This window comes from Calypte anna, chromosome 11 (assembly GCF_003957555.1).
Source record: "Calypte anna isolate BGI_N300 chromosome 11, bCalAnn1_v1.p, whole genome shotgun sequence".
Taxonomy (NCBI): domain Eukaryota; kingdom Metazoa; phylum Chordata; class Aves; order Apodiformes; family Trochilidae; genus Calypte; species Calypte anna.
In genome coordinates, this window is record NC_044257.1 from 1,201,572 (window position 1) to 1,218,466 (window position 16,895).

At 50.5% G+C, this 16,895-nt stretch overlaps 1 protein-coding gene across 1 annotated transcript in view; it reads right to left on the reverse strand.

Moving 5' to 3' along the window:
• HYDIN (HYDIN axonemal central pair apparatus protein) overlaps positions 1-16,895 on the reverse strand; it is a 152,317-nt gene that overhangs the window by 73,958 nt on the left and 61,464 nt on the right. The window contains exons 13-17 of the mRNA XM_030457986.1: positions 15,402-15,637; positions 14,414-14,514; positions 12,309-12,444; positions 11,981-12,145; positions 8,073-8,225 (exon numbers count right to left, since the gene is read on the reverse strand). Of these exons, the coding sequence (XP_030313846.1) occupies positions 8,073-8,225; positions 11,981-12,145; positions 12,309-12,444; positions 14,414-14,514; positions 15,402-15,637 (791 nt within the window). The remainder of the gene's footprint in view (positions 1-8,072; positions 8,226-11,980; positions 12,146-12,308; positions 12,445-14,413; positions 14,515-15,401; positions 15,638-16,895) is intronic.

Sequence of the window (16,895 nt, forward strand, 5' to 3'; positions counted from 1 at the left end):
TGGGATAAGGGCCTGGAGGGACAGGACAAGGGGTAAAGGTTTTAAACTGGAAGAGGGAGATTTAGGTTAGATGTTAGGAAGAAATTCTTTCCTGTGAGGGTGGTCAGACACTGTCACAGGTTGCCCATGGAAGCTGTGGCTGCCCCATCCCTGGCAGTGTCCAAGTCCAGGTTGGATGGGGCTTGGAGCAAGCTGGGCTGGTGGGAGGTTGGAATGAGATTGTCTTTAAGGTCTCTTCTGCCCTAAGCCATTCTATGATTCTCTGCCTCTGTTCCTACCAATCCTCAGCTGCAGCAAGGTGCCCCAGGCCCCTCAGCTTTGGAAAAGAAGAGTTCTATAGCTGGGCAGTAGTGATAAACAAAAAGAAAACTCTCAGACATGGCCCAGGTTTCACAAGCACTCTCTTCTTCTGGGGTATTCCCTCTGCAGATGGGGCAGTGGAGGTGCTGGGCTGGATCTCCAGCCCTCCTGTAACTCCATTCAGAGGAGCCACAGAGGATAAATGCCCAGAGCTCCCTGGCCTGTATGGGATGCACTGGGATGCAACAGATTCATGGCTCTGATGTGGCTGTCATGGTGTTGGTGGCACTTGCCCCCCAGCTCAGGGATGGGGTAGGGACCACAGGCACAGTTCATTCAAAACACTGTGATATTGTACAAGAAATTTTTTGTTTGGGTTTGTTTTGGGGTTTTTTTGTTTGAAGAGGAAGCAATGATGTGCTTGGAGGCCTGACATGATCCATTCCTTGGTCAGCTCAAGTTTCCATCCATCCCACTGGCAGCTCTGAGCTCCAGCAGGAGGCCAAGCAGCCCACAGGAGAAGATCATCAGAAAACCAAGCAGCACTTCAAAGTTATGGAAATCTTTTAAAAGAAATCTTCCAAAACAACCTCTGTTAGCAATGAGAAGACTTGCTGGAGGCCAGGGAAGCAATAACTCACTGAGGGTTCAGGGTCCCTGCAGGAGCCACAGGTACAGGACCTCCTGAGGCTGTGCTCTGTCTGGAAAGCTGGGCAGGTCTGTTGAGAGGGAGGATGCCAAAGGCATCAGAATTATTCCAGGCAGTGGCAAAATCACTAAAATCAGCTACAGTTCATTTTTCCTCCAGAGCTGCAAGGCAAAGTCTTAAAAGAAGCAAGATGGAGATGGGATGGCAGAAGGTAATAGGGAGGCTCTGCTTCTCCAAGAGGACCACGCTGAGCTTTATTCCCTCCTACATCTCCCACATTCATTACTGCCTGCAAGCTACTCTCCACTCTTCTGGTTTGGGATCTCATGCTCTGTTAGGTAATATTCCCTTTGAGGCCTGGATAATTACCATTTGACTTCTGCACCTCCCTCCAGACCCTCCTTGGCTGCAGAGGAGAAGCAATGCTTGAAAACCAGGCTGGACTCAGGGTGTCCAGCTGGGATGGAAGATGGCAAACAAAGCCAAACCTGTCCACAGCTTACCCAGAGAGATGACAGCCACTGAAACCATCAAAAATCCAGCATCAAATTCATTTTCATCTCAAAGGCCAGAGACACAGACTTCCCCAGGCAGGCAGACAGAAGACAGAGCTAACTCGGCCACAGAAGATCCCACCAACCCTTTTCTGCTGCCTCCATGTAGCTGCTCAGAGGCACCCACCAGCCACGGGCAACCCAGCCCACACCAGGGTGCCAAGGCAGGGAGGGGGTGAGGTTTTCCACTGACATGAACATCCAACTTCTCCTCTGATTTGTGCTGACACAGGACAGCTCACTTGAAAAGGAGCCCTGATAGCTCTGCTCCAGAGGTGAAGCTGCAAGTCTGCTATCTGACAAAGCTCATTTATCAAAGCCTGGCAGCCAGCAGGGCAGTAAATTGTACCCAAGAAACTATTACTGAGGAATAGTGAGAGGTTGGCTCTATGGAGCCAGGCTTGGAATCCTCCAGGGTGACCCAGCACAGACTCATCCCATGCCCTGCCTAGCCACAGCCCACTTTGGAGCAGTGTCCTTTGCCTCCTGTCCTCATCCCTTCAGCTTGCCTTTGGTGTGGGTGCCAGGGCCAGCACAGGGCATCCCCAAACGGGAGACCTGCCAGGACCCAGAGGCTCTGCCTGCCCAGATTCCCTCAGGTTTCCCAAGTCATCTCAGGCCCCCATCCATCCAGGGGTGTCCCAGAGACAAGAAATCTCTGAAAGCCATGCTAAAAAAATGCCATCCCTTTCGAGACCAAGATCTAACTTCTTACAACATCCCTGCTACCTGCTTATCCCTGGCTGCTCTCAAAAACTCTGCCATAGCTGAAGGTACCAGAGAGACAAAGCCTGTGGTTATTTCTGTCCCTGTAGGAATTTGCACTACTGGACATCAGAGTCCTGGAGTGCTGGGCAAGGGCAGGGATCAGTCACTTGAATCCAGAAGTCCAATGCTGCTCTGATTAGCTTCTCCCAGGAGAGATTTCCATTGTGAAGAAAAGCTGCCAAAATCTGGTTTTAAGGGAGCCCAGCAGTGTGTACCTGAGAGACAGATGGCAGAGTGCCCTAAGGGATGACCAAGGAGCCACCACACTCAGGTCTCTTGAAGGTACTTGAAGCTAAAAGGGATTCTGGCCATGCAGGAGGGAAAGAGGAAGGAGAACACAAGAGTCAAAATGCAACTGTACCTCTTCAGGAACTTCATCTCCAGGGAGAGAGCATCCCCAGCCTGGCAGGCAGACCCATAGCTCCTCATGGAGGTTGCAAAGGAAGGGAAAATAAACCCAACCATCCTACACCAGCTGGGCACAGAGCTTTGGCCCAGGGCTTTTGGCAGTCCCAAGGTGGGGGACTTTGCATTCTTCATTTGAAACCAAATCTTTGTCTGCACAAAGAGCCCAAAGGCCTCTGGAGCCCCAGCAGAAGATCAGAGGGTGAGGTGCCTCCACCTGGCCCCAGCCCCTCCTTGGCAAAGCCATGGGGACCATCTTGGCTTAGGCTCTGCCCCAGCACCCCATCCAAAGGGTATTTCATGAAAACAAAAGGCAGAGCCTTTAAAGTTGGTAAAAAAATAAAAATTTAAGTGTGGCAATCGTTTCCACCCCCAACAGAGACTGATTTGTCACACCTTGTGCAGCCAACAGGTGACTTCCAGGTGACATAAGAGTTCTTCTCCATTTGTGACCCCCCTCAGCTCCCTCCTGCTGTCCCTGCACCTTGGGCTTCCCTTCCTCCCTGGGCAGGGCTTTACCTGCTGCTGCCAAGCACAACCCTGAATAACCAAACTCCTGCTTTTCCTTTGGGAAAAGCACTCAGCTGAGTCACTCTTGTTTGTAGGAGCACAAATGCCTTGAAGACTTCTACACATCTCCAGCTGAGCTGGCCAGCAGGTGCAGTGCAACACAAAAAGCATAATAATAATAATTTTTTTCTATTGGAATTTTGAAGGGGTCTGGTAAGGTCCCTGATGTGAGAAAACCCACTCTTCCTTGTGGCCAGGTTTTAGGCACCTTTCCTAAAGTCTCTGCTCCATTTTTGAAGAGCCACATGCTCTGAGGCTGAACAGCCCTAGGAGGGACACAGCCTTCTGCCTGCCTCAGGTTTTGGCACAACTGGTGGCCAGCAAAAGCCCAGAGGTTCCTGGTTGTGACCCCTGTTCATGACAATGCCATGAATTCCCAGGTAGTCAGCTACACTTAATGAGTCCTTCACCTCTGGCAAGACCAAACTGGGTGAAAATCAGGTGGAAAAACCCCCAAACCAGTGGTTTAAGTCTAAAGAGCTTCTGGAGCATCATGAGGCTGTGGTGAAATGGCTCTGTAAAGAGTTAAACCTCTGTATCTTCTCTTCAAAAGCTCTGCTTACCTTGAAAGAGACCAAATACACAAGGCCAGTGCTGTCCATACCCTGGAAAGTTGATTTAAGACTTATTTCTCCAGAGCACTGCAGGTATCATTTGAAGGACACAGCTCTGCCTGCCTGTGTCTCCCTACAAGCACACACTGACAGGCTGACTAATTATTCAGGTGCTTGAGGGAGAAAACAAAACAAAACAAAACAAAACAACCCAAACTGTACAATAGGTTTAAAAAAACCACTCTCTTGCCAATTCAGGTCTGCTCTGATTTTCAGTGAATGATCCAAGCCAGTCCTTAGAGCCTGCCCTCCCTGCAGCCTCCCAGGACCAAAACCCATCAGCCAGAGCAAGGAACACAAGCACCAAAGCAGCAGCACCCAGCCCTTCATCACCACAGGTTTTATGTCCTTCCTCTTCTTTTGCTGTTTTCTTTCAGACAGGGAATGTGATCAAGAGCTTGAGGCACTAAGCAAGGAAAAGAAACAAATCCTGCAGTGATGAGGAGAAAAGGGAGCAGAGGGCTGGGAGCTGCATGTGCTCCCCTTGCTCACACCAGAGGTGACCAAGAACCTTCCTGTGCTGCCTGGGAGCCACCTGACTTTTCTCCAGTGAATCCCAGTTGAGGAAATAAAAAATTCCAGCTTTTCTTTCTATTAATGAACAAAATTGTCAGTTCCAGATGAATGTGGCAGCAACTGGGACAGGGATCTGCTCCCCAGGCAACTCTCCTGATGGAGACAACACAGCTGCTGGGCAGTAGTTCCACCTGGAGCTCTGGGTTAGGGAGGGCAAGGATCAGATCAGAGGAAGGAGGTCCCTAAATTAAAGACTTTTCAGAAGAGGAAATCCCAGGACCTGTTTTCTTTCTCCTCCCTCATTCTGAGGCACAGGAGAAGCAGTGTTTGCCTCCCTGCAGGAGCAAGGAGGTGTGGTGGGCAGACAGGGAGAAGAAAGCTGTGACATTAACAAAAATTACAGCCTAGGCCTGGCTTTCCTTGCTTGGTCACATCAGTGGGATCATGCAGCTGTCCTCCCTGATGCCAAGAGACATCATTCTTAAAGCTGAATAAAAGCTCTCTGAGAAGATAGTGATAAGAACAAGTGGGAAATGAGAAAAGATGCTTTTTCCTCTCTGCCTTTTGCAGGGAGAGCAAACACTTCCATCAATCAATACAACTCCTTTGCACCTGTCAATAAGGGAAAAATCAGACACTTAAGGGAACAGGAAAAAGAGGACAGAGGCAGCAAGGAGGACAAAACAGCAACAGGTCACACCTGCCCTCAGTTAATCTGCAAAAGCAGATTCAACCTTGCTGTATTTTCTACCCATGGAAAAGGCAAAGTCTCCTCTTGGTGGATCCAGTGAATGCTCTAACAGAGCCACCTGGCAGCTGGGAATGCCACCTGGCAGGGAAAAGGACATCTCAGGGACACAGGATTGGGTAGAGGAGCATGGGGCACACACAGACAGATAGAGAGGACCAAGGTTCCCTACACACCTCCTCAAACCTCCAGGCACAACTTTGGAGGGGTTTTGTTTCTTTCTTTCTGCTCAATGCAACTCATGGAGCAGACTCAGCTCATCCCTGGAGAGATGAGAGGGGTACAGGGATGCTGTTCACAGGGGGTACTGCAGGTAAACCCTTCAGCCACTATCCCACAGTGAGGGCATCCAGAAAAAAAATGCATCTCAGATTGCTCAGAAAATGCTCTTTTCTCTCTATAGAGCAAGAAGAAAGCCTGACCTGGCAGGAACAGCCATTTGCACCAACACCAAGGTGGCAGCAGGGCCATCTGCATCACAGCACTTTCCTTTTCTGCTCTGAGCAAAGCCTTTTACTTGCCCTGTTGCTGCCCCTCAATTTAATTTCCATCAGCTGGCTGAGGTGCCAGTCAGTGTGCTGGAACACAGCTGATCCAACACCCCTGGGAGCCTTTCCATCAACAGCTCTTTCTTTTTAAGTGGGGGACCCTGACCTGCAAACCTGGCTGCAAACAGAGGAGAGGAGCCAGAGAAATCACAGCTCCCCATCCTGCAGCCACCTCCAAGCAGGAAACCATTGGAAAAGGCTGGGATGAAGGGGCACAAGGGAAGGCAGGGTGCCCCAGTCACCCACCAGCTAGGCAAAAAACCCAACCAGAACTGATTCTGCTCTCAGATGTCCACATGCAGCTCCCCCCTGGCATCTGACTGCAAATTTTATCACCAAGATTATTCAGTCCTCTCTTCTTGCAATCAACTAAAGAGCCAGGCAGGCTAAGGCAGCAGGAAAGGGCAAAGCTCCAAGCATGGCAGCACACCAGCACCCAGAGAGCTGAGGGCAAGGCAGCCCTGGAGCACATCTCCCCCACTGCAGTGCTGCTCCCATCAGTCCTGAAGAATCACAGAATCCTAGAATGGGCTGGGTTGGAAGGGAGCTCAGAGCTCATCAAGTCCAACCCTTGATCCACTCCCCCCGTGGTTCCCAGCCCATGGCACTCAGTGCCACATCCAGGCTCTTTGGAAAGATCTCCAGACACGGAGAATCCACTACTTCCCTGGGCAGCCCATTCCAATGCCTGAGCACCCTCTCCAGAAAGAAATTCTTTCTCATCTCCAACCTAAACCTCCCCTGGCACAACTTGAGACCCTGCCCTCTTCTCTTGCTGAGAGTTGCCTGGGAAAAGAGCCCAACCCCCCCCCTGGCTCCAACCTCCTTTCAGGGAGTTGCAGAGAGTGATGAGGTCTCCCCTGAGCCTCCTCTTCTCCAGCCTCAACACCCCCAGCTCCCTCAGCCCTTCCTCACAGCAATTCTGCTGGATCCCTTCACAGCCTCCTTGCTCTTCTCTGGACCTGCTCCAGCACCTCAAGCTCCTTCCTGAACTTCCTGAGGGGCCCAGAACTGGACACAGGACTCAAGCTGTGGCCTCACCAGGGCTGAGCACAGGGGCAGAATCCCTTCCCTGGACCTGCTGGCCACGCTGTTCCTCAGCCAGCCCAGGATGCCATTGGCCTTCTTGGCCACCTGGGCACACTGCTGGCTCCTCTTCAGCTTCCTGGCAATCCAGACTCCCAGGTCCCTTTCTGCCACTCTGTGCCCAGCCTGGAGCTCCCCATGGGGTTGTTGTGGCCAAAGTGCAGGACCCGGCACTTGGAATGTTGAACCTCATCCCCTTGGGATCAGCCCAACTCTCCAGTCTGTCCAGGTCCCTCTGCAGAGCCCTCCTGCCTTCCAGCTGATCCACACTCCCCCCCAGCTTGGTGTCATCTGCAAACTTGCTAATGATGGACTGAATCCCCTCATCTAAATCATCAATGAAGATATTGAACAGATCCCTGGGGGAGAAGAAGAAGAGCCCTTGTTGAAAGAGCTGATGAAAACAGGCACCCAGGACCTGGTTTCTTGAGCATCTGGGATAGCAGCAGCTGCCCTGAGAAGCAGAGATGCTCAAACCTGGGAAGTCAGCAGGGAGGTTTGTGGAGCACCTGTGCTGCAGGAAAAGAAACCATCCCTGAAACACCCTCAGATTATTGTTCTATTTATTGGTTAGCCAATATATTGCAGAGATTGCAGTGAAGCAGCCCAGGATTTATTGCCCAGTCCCATAACATAGGGCACTGAGGCAATGGGAAGGCAGATACACCCCCACCAGGTCCACTGCAGGCTGCCCAGGGACAGGTCAGCCTTGGGTCCAAGCATACAAAACCCACCCAAGTTCACCTCTGTAGAGATGAAAGCAGATTTTTCATTGTGTAGTCACAGAAAGCTGCCCTGGGAATGCCCTGCTTGGAGTTATTTTTATCCTTCTGGGCACAGAAAGTGAAGAGAAAAGCAGCAAGAAGGAAATCAGCCTGAGTTAACCAGCCCCTCAAGTTCAACCCACCACCAAACCTCCCCTAAACCCTATTTTCCTTCCTCAGTGATCCTGGTAGAGTGAGAGATTGTAGGAAAGCCCATGCCCTTCCAGAAGCAAAAGGCCACAGAGTGTTCAGAGCTGTAAAATCATGACAATCAGAGCTAGAGACCTTCCACAAAATAAAGTGAGAACTTGTAAAGATGATCCAGGCTCCTCTCTGCTCAAACACCTATGCAAACATTTTATTTTACTGAGGGGCTCCCCTCCCCCAGCTGAAACTGCCCCCAGAACCTGGCTCCTCTTGCTCCAGTTTTGTGGAATACCTTGCTTTCACTCACCAAAAAGTGTTATGGAAATGTTGTATATAAAGAATTAAGGAATGGGCTGTTACAAACCAGTCCTTTTGGTTGGAAAACAGCTTTACAGATACTCACCATCTCTGCCCAGAAGGATGCAGGGATGACAGTCTGATTGGAGAGGTAGAGAGTTTGGGAAACATCTTGGAGAACTTGGATGCTGCCAAAATTGATCTTATTTGGGTGCACGTAGACCACTGGGCCTTCTCCAAAACTCACTAAATGGATTTTCTGCTCCAGGAAGCAGGGAGGAAAGATTAAAAAAAGCAAAACAAAAGAAAACCAAGAGGGTAAGTTTAAAAAGGTTGCACAGCTCCAGGGTACCCCCAGACTGGGGGATTTTTACACAGATATTGATACAGCTGTTTGAAGCTTTCAGTGTTGCAACTCTGATGCAGAAAGCCTGGAGCAAGTGTGGGATCTGGAGTGATCCAATTGGAAAGCCAAGAGCTCTTTATCCAGGGGACAGAGTCCCAGTTCCCCAGGGTTGCTGGTTTTTTTCTTCTTTTTGTTTCTCCACACTTGCATTCACACAACCTTCCCCCTGTTAACTCTCCTTCCTCTACACCCCATGCCTCCTCCCAGCCCTTTCCCTGCTCAGTCTTGTCCCAAAACACTCTCCCAGATTCCTGCTGGGATGCTGCACAGCCATGCTCCAACACTCCCAGAGCTAAAAACCTGTGCAAACCAGTCCATCAGAAGCAAAGCAGGCTCTGCAGAGCAGGGATCATGTCAGTCAGTTGCCTCTGATTTGTGCTTCTGTGTATTCCTGTCTTTATATGAATAACAAGCATGAATAATTAATTACATCACTGGAGCAGTAGTTTTTTCTTTTGACAGCCTGAGACCTCAAAGTTTTGTTCTGGCAGGATTAGCACAGACTATTGGAGGAGGAATGGAGGCCCCTTTGTGCTAAATGCCTTCCTCACATAATTAAAAACAAATACACATATGAGAATGATATTGAGTCTTGCTGGATTCCACCAGCACCAAAAACCCCAACTCCTAAAGAGGATCTGAATGCCTTAATCTCCCAACACAGACAAGCTGCTCTTTGATTCACAGAGCATGATTTAACCACAAAAGAAGCCACCCTGCATGATGTAAAACCTTTAATGATGTCTGGCTGAAGGAAGTGGCATTGACAGCTGTCAGAATCACTGCTCCAACTCAAGCAGAAGGAGCAGCAGCCAGAAATGCACATTCCTTGAGAAGACACTTGGCAAGAGCAAGCCAAAAAACATGTAACCAAGGCTGGGATCCCAAAAGGAAGGAACTGAAGTTGTGCATGGAGCTTTTATCCCTCTGGGATAAGGAAGGGATGCTGGAGAGCTGCAGTCTGGGTGATGCTGCCCAAAGCTCCTGGGAAGAAGGAGATGTAGGGCATGGCTGTACCCTGCCTGCTGGCTTTGCTTCCAGGTGCCAGTGGGGCAGAAGTGGCAAGGGCAGGTAGAAGCCTTTCAAGAGGGGCAGAAAAGCAGCTGGAGTGTGCCCTGGGGAGTTGGTTTTAATTGGATGGGTACAAACATGATGCATCCTCACCAAGGGCTTGAAAAACCCCAACCCTTCATCTAGAATCTTCTTAAAAGGGACAAAAACCCCCTGTTTGCCAGCATTGCAGCAACTGTCCCCAAGGAGAAGGTGTAAAAGGAGGTGGGGACTGTGCCAGCAGCAGCACTGCCACACATGCACACCTCAGCAGCTCTGCCCAGGGGCAGGCAATGTCCCATCCCATCCCTTCCCATCCCATCCCTGAGGAATGCAGAGCATCTCCTCCTGGCTGACAGCTGTGGTTTGAGCAACTTGAGAGCAACCACCAGCCAAACCTGTGGCATGTCAGCAACCCTGGGGGCAGGGGTTCTTAGCTCCTTAAAGCAGAAGATGCCAGAATCCAAGCTGAAGCCACCCTGCAACCAAAGTACCAGGCAACAACAGCCCCATGGAGGGACCCTACAGGACCTGGAGTAAAGAGCTGTGTGATGCTGCACCTCAGGATCAGTGCCAAACAACCTCAGCCAACAAGAGCAAGGGGATATTTTGCTTTATTGGGCTACTTTGCAGTGATTCCCCCAAGGTCAAGTTGGCCTCCTCTGATCCCTGGGATCAGGATGCAGCACCAGTGCAAAGAGCTGGTGAGCTGCTCTGCTGGCCCAGGAAGTTTTGGAGCAGTCAGCTACTGGGGAACTCCTAAAACTGCACCTAGACTGTAAGGCAGCACTGTAGAGAATCCCAGACTGGTTTGGGTTGGGAGGGACCTTAAAGCTCCTCCAGTCCCAACCCCCTGCATGGGCAGGGACACCTCCCACCAGCCCAGGTTGCTCCAAGCCCCATCCAACCTGGACTTGGACACTGCCAGGGATGGGGCAGCCACAGCTTCCATGGGCAACCTGGGCCAGGGGCTCAGCACCCTCAGATTAAAGAATTTCTTCCCCATGTCCAACCTCAATCTCCCCTCTTCTTCAAGTTTTAAATCCCTTGTCCTCTCCCTACCCCCCCGTGTCCAAAGCCCTCCCCCAGCTTTCTTGTAGCCCCTTCAGATATTGGAAGGTTGCTCTGAGCTCACCTGGGAGCACTTCCCCAGCCTGCCAAGGTCCTTCTGGATGGCTCAAGAAAACAAAAACATGAAGATCCTCACCCAAGAGGTTCTCAAACCTCACAGCTGTGCTGTTCATGTTCCCTGTGAGGTTTCTTCTCCCAAAGATCAGCTTCATGGGCACACAGGGTCACTTGGTCCCAAGCCAGATGTTTCTCAGCAAAAATTCCCCAAATTGGCAAAAAGTTGACATAATTCACCTCCAAATAATAAGCAGTAAGTTTGAAACTATGGATTGATAACCCAAGGGTAAAAGCTTTAGAAGAAATTTGTAGTTGAAAAATACTGGCAGGGAAACAAGTGGTGAAACAACTTTTTTAGTGGGGAGAAACCCTCCCCTTCAAGGCAAACAGCCTTGGTGTTTATGAGCAACTTTCTTGTGAAGCCTGAGACCTCCCTGCAGATCCTGACCTTGTTGACTGCTTTACATGCACACCCACAAATGCCTGGGTTGAGATGTTTGGGGGCCTCCAGGGGATTTAGCAGCATCATTGCCATTCATTTGAATAAAAGTTGAAATCTCTCTGCCTTCTTTTAAAATGCCAGCCTTCCTTTCTGCTGCAGGAATCTTACAGTTCCCAGGAATCCTCTGGCATCCTCTGGCATGCTTGGAGATGACAAGCATTTTAAAAGAGCTGCTTCAAAAGTTAATATTATTTCAAATGAAAGTTTAATTAACTAAAACTGTTTTAGATTTCAGCTGGATGAAGCCAGAACACTCCAGATAATATTTCCTCACCTACATTTTGTTGTCATTGCTGCTGCTGTGTATGCCTGAATGCAAAATCATCTTTTAGAAGGCTTTAGTCCAGGAGTGATTTGTCTCTTCCATTCCCAAGCTTGGCAGAAAAAAAATCCTCTGTGCTCCAGATGGAAGTGGTGCAGACCTGTGTGCCTTTGCCTGGGTCTTTTGGCAAAGCAATTTGATGGATATTTCCCAGATATGATGGGCCTGGCTTTCAGAAAAGCTTCAGCATTGCAGACATCACCTCAGTGTGGTTTGTAACCTTGTGCTTGCTTTCAGCAGGATTCAGGAGTTCCCTGCATGCTTCTGAGCAAAAGCCCCGGTGAAGCAGCAGTTACTGCTCTTCTAAAAACACAGCAGAATACAAGACCCAGGGATTGTGTGGGATTTCACACTGGGCTTGTTGTCCTGCCTCACATATTGATGAGGAAGAGCTGTGTCAGGCTCTTAGATGGAGACAGCACCATCCTCCCCTTCTCTCAGCATCACCGTTGCTTATGCCATGAATCCCTCCTTCCCTTGCCCACGCCAGCCATATATCACAAGTTCTCCTTTTCCCAGGAAGAACTCCTGGGATCAGTGACCCTGTTAAGACTTTCCACCCCAGCAAGATGAGGAGCACAAAGGGCCACGTTCCTGAGGACTCACCAGGGGATCCCCTTCACTGCCAAACACGGCGATGTGAGCGACAGCGTGGTGCTCTCCTGTCTTCTGGGCTGCCAGTGTCAAGGGGACCTCCACTGAGCTGTGAGGCTCGATGATCCCACAGGGCACAGGGCTGGCAAACCACACACCAACATCCTTTGGGCCTTCCTGTAAGAGACAGGATCAAATTCAGTGGCCTCTGAGGAAAGTTGAGGTTTAAAAGTGAATAGCAGAACAGAAACCAGTAAGGACTGATACAATTTTGTGGGTTTGTTTGTTTTTTTTTTCCTAATAAACCCCTCTAACATTTGGGGTGGATGCAATGGCAAACCTGAGGGAGCACCCTGTAGCAGCCAGGAAGGTCAGTGTTGTTCACCAGGGTCAGCATCTGCTGGTAAGGGTGTTTGAGAAAGCACCGGCCGAACGTCACCACGGGGTTGGGCACTTGGAGCTTGGGGACCACACACCTGGGGAAAAAGGGAAGCAGAGAGGAATGGGAGATACCCAGAGAGTGCAGAATTTGTTTTGTCCCCAGATAGTGTGAAACAGAGCATAAGACATTTGTCACTGTCAAACAGACACTGAACACCCCTACAGCAATAAATCACCTTGAACTTCTCTTCACACATCAGTCCCTTGGAAGGGAGGGACAAACCCTGAGACTCAGCACCACCCTGCCAAGTGCCCAGTGTCACATCCCATGGGACATTTGCTCCAGGAGGCTCCCAGGGACCTCCCAATGGTTCCTGCAAGGCATGAGCTCTGGAGGAGCCTCCCCAGGACTCAGGGAACACCAGACTCCAGTGTCTCAGGAACAACCAACTCCCTCCTCTCCCATTCTGCTGCTGCTCTGCCTGCAAACTCAGCCACTTGTGCCACCAAGGGAGGGCACAAGCCACCACCTGCCTTACCCAGTGGGTGGCCATCCTGTCCCCATCCCTGGAGCTACCTTAGTACTTCAACCCCCAGGTCCACACACTTTCTGTTCCTCTTTGCACTTGTTTGACAAAACTGCAGCCCAGGAACTGCCTGGATGACTCTGGGAAAGGGAAACTGCATCCCTCTTGTAATTAAACTGACACCCACTGTGGCACAACAGGATGGCAGCCAGGACAACTTTTGGCTTCAGTCTGAGAACATTAATTAATGCTCCAAAGAACCAGAGAAACCCGAGTTCACTTTCCACATCAGGGATTACTTTCCCCTCCCTGGTGCCCCTTCCCTGTTTGCACTTCCCTTCCTGAGCTGAACCAGAAGCTGCCTCCCAGGCAGTCCTGCATTTTGGTGGCAGCTCAACACAAGTCCACCACTGGCAGGAAGGAGAGGTGGCCCTATGGAAACTTGTTACACTTCAAGCACCAAAACCCAAGAATTAATAAAATTACTGTTCCCTTTAGAAAAAAAAAACCAAGCCAATTGTCAATATAATTATTCCCCACTCCTATCCCCAGGTGCTCCTCAACGTGGGCTGCTGGCAAAGCACTGCTCTGCTCACACCTAGCTGGGCAGAACCAGATCCTTCAGCTGGTTCTCTTTTCATAGAATCACAGAATGGGCTGGGTTGGAAGGGAACTCAGAGCTCATCAGCTCCAACCCTTGATCCACTCCCCCCGTGGTTCCCAGCCCATGGCACTCAGTGCCACATCCAGGCTCTTTGGAAAGATCTCCAGACACGGAGAATCCACTACTTCCCTGGGCAGCCCATTCCAATGCCTGAGCACCCTCTCCAGAAAGAAATTCTTTCTCATCTCCAACCTAAACCTCCCCTGGCACAACTTGAGACCCTGCCCTCTTGTCTTGCTGAGAGTTGCCTGGGAAAAGAGCCCAACCCCCCCCTGGCTCCAACCTCCTTTCAGGGAGTTGCAGAGAGTGATGAGGTCTCCCCTGAGCCTCCTCTTCTCCAGCCTCAACACCCCCAGCTCCCTCAGCCCTTCCTCACAGCAATTCTGCTGGATCCCTTCACAGCCTCCTTGCTCTTCTCTGGACCTGCTCCAGCACCTCAAGCTCCTTCCTGAACTTCCTGAGGGGCCCAGAACTGGACACAGGACTCAAGCTGTGGCCTCCCCAGGGCTGAGCACAGGGGCAGAATCCCTTCCCTGGACCTGCTGGCCACGCTGTTCCTGAGCCAGCCCAGGATGCCATTGGCCTTCTTGGCCACCTGGGCACACTGCTGCCTCCTCTTCAGCTTCCTGGCAATCCAGACTCCCAGGTCCCTTTCTGCCACTCTGTGCCCAGCCTGGAGCTCCCCATGGGGTTGTTGTGGCCAAAGTGCAGGACCCGGCACTTGGAATGTTGAACCTCATCCCCTTGGGATCATCCCAACTCTCCAGTCTGTCCAGGTCCCTCTGCAGAGCCCTCCTGCCTTCCAGCTGATCCACACTTCCCCCCAGCTTTTGGAGCTGGAGGCATCAAGCAGTGTGCTGGTGGTGGCAGTACCTGGCTGTGATGAGCAGTGCCAACACCTCCTTCCCAACCCCATCCACATCCACCACCAGAGCCAGCTGGTACTGCTTCTCAGTGTTGGAACACAGGGTGACCTGGGAGAAAAAAAGAGCAGCAAATACTTCACCACTCCCCAAACCACAGAAATCATGGGATTATTCTGGCAGGAAAAGACCTGTAAGGTCATCAAGTCCAACCCTTAACCCAGCACTGCTCAGGCCACCAATAAGCCATGTCCCTCAGCACCACATCTGCAGGGCTTTTGAGTACTTGTCCTCTAGTTCTCATTCCACAGTAAGGAAAGGGAGTGTTCTGCCCTAATTCTTCAGCTGGTCCACGTGTAGAGCACAGTTTCTGGGGGTAGTAGAAGTCTCCTGACAGTATCAACTTTGTTAAACACACCAGAGCATGTGGAAGTTCAATTAAAGCACAATTAAACTAATGCTCTACTCACTACTGTATTAAAATCAAGGGATCAATTTTTAATCTTGGCCACAATAGCAGAAATCCAGAGGAAATCTACTGACTTGAAAAGAACAAGTTCAGCTTTCCAGATGAAAGCTGAGGACAGAAGGTGGCCCAGCAGATGCTATGTGGTTCCTGGCTGTCAGAGCTTTCCCAATCCCCACTGGAGATCAGGGCAGTGAACACATCTCCTGCTCAACAGGAGATGGAAAAATAAGAGTGGGGAAAAAAGCAAACTGCTTTATACGACATCCCTCTCTTTTTAACAGCCTCATCCTTCCTCTACCCACTTTAAATCAAATAAATCACTTTAAGCAGCTCTCAAAAGCACTTGAGTGGCTTCTGTACAGTAGAAGACCTTCAGCTTATGCCTTTGGAAACAAAAGGTGCTCCTTCAGAATCATCCCAGAATAAAACAGCTGACAAGAGCCTAACACTGCTGCAGAGATCTCCCTCATGCTCCTGCAGCCCTCCCAGGCAGCAGCAAAGCTTCAGTCCAGCTCCCTGATCCCCAGACCTGGATATCCAGAGTCCCGTGGTCCCGGATGGTCCCTCTGCATGGAGTGATGGTGAATTCCCTTGGCTCAGCACGCCCTGGAGCTCTCTTTCTCCAGGAAGGGCCCGTGTGGTCTGCCAGCTGAACAGAACTGGGAATGCTGGCTTTTCCTGAGCCATCTCCAGGAATGCGGAGGTTGAAGGTCATGGGCACCAAGGAGGTGTTGGTCAGGCAGCAGGACAAGGTGTGAGGAAAGCCTGGGGAAGTGACACAGGGAAGGTAGGCTCCTATTATCCCAAAATTCCTGGTGTCAACATCCTGCTAGGAGAACACAGTGCTTGGCGTTTTGCTCCAAAGCAAATCCAGGTCACTGAGGAGCTAAGCAAGGAATGAAGCATCACTTCAGTTCCCTTTCATCCTGACTACAGAGATTGCCTCCTTGGCAATGGTGATGGCAAACAGCACAAGCTTTCCCTCTCTTTAACACAGGAGCTCTCTCAGGTGCCCCCAAACCAGCACCAATTCTTTGTCACTGATGAGTGTGCATCCAGACACATCATTCGTTCTGAAAATCCATGAATATTCCCACATTTCTCAATCTAAAAGCAGTGCAGTGCAATCAAAGAGAAGCTGCAGGAACAGGAAGGGTGGATGAGATCAGGAACTCCAGCACAGTGCAAAGTGCTCTGCTGCTGGCTCTGTGGACAGGATCATAGGCTGGGATCAAGGGTCTGGATTGGGAAGGACCTTTGAAGGTCACCTATTCCAACCTCCCTGTGTGAGCAGGGACAGGGTCCTTAAGGCACCTCCTGTTTTGGGGTAACCAGACTGAGCAAGGGACAATTTGCAGCCCCCTTCCCAGAAGGCAAACCTGATTCCTGCTTAGCATGAAGATTGTCACCCCTGCCCTGACAAATGGGGACATCCCACCCATGCTGCATGCTGGCCTCGGTTAACACCCCCAAAAGGTTTCCACCCCTTGAGCTTGGATCCCAGCTTTCCATCATGTACCAGTGACACAACTGGAATCACTGGGGATGCCCTGGAATCCTTAGGGATGTCCTGCAGAGACAGAGCATCAGCCCACAACCTGGAGTGGCCATCTGGCTTGGCTGGGCAGCTCTGGGAGGAGGGGACATCTCTCACAGTCTCCTTACCAAGGGTTATTTGAACAGAAATGAGGAGAAGAACCAAGTGCAGACCCAGCAGCTCTATGCCCACCAACAGTGTCTGCCACCACCTTTCTGGAGGCAGAAAGTACCCAAAAAGGACAACTTCACAATCTCAAAGCAGACTGTGATCTCCAGATACAACAGTTTGCAGAACAGCCAGAAGAGGCAAACCCACAAAAGCTGCCTTCAGCTGAAGAGCCCTTAATAATGAAAGTAGATTAAGGAGGGTGAATCTCCTCTCACATCACTGTGCTTCTACCTGGTTGGTTGCTTCTTGGTTTATTTATTCAAAAGGAAGCAATCAAGTGGCAGAGCAGTGATGGAGGGAGAGGAGAAAACAGCT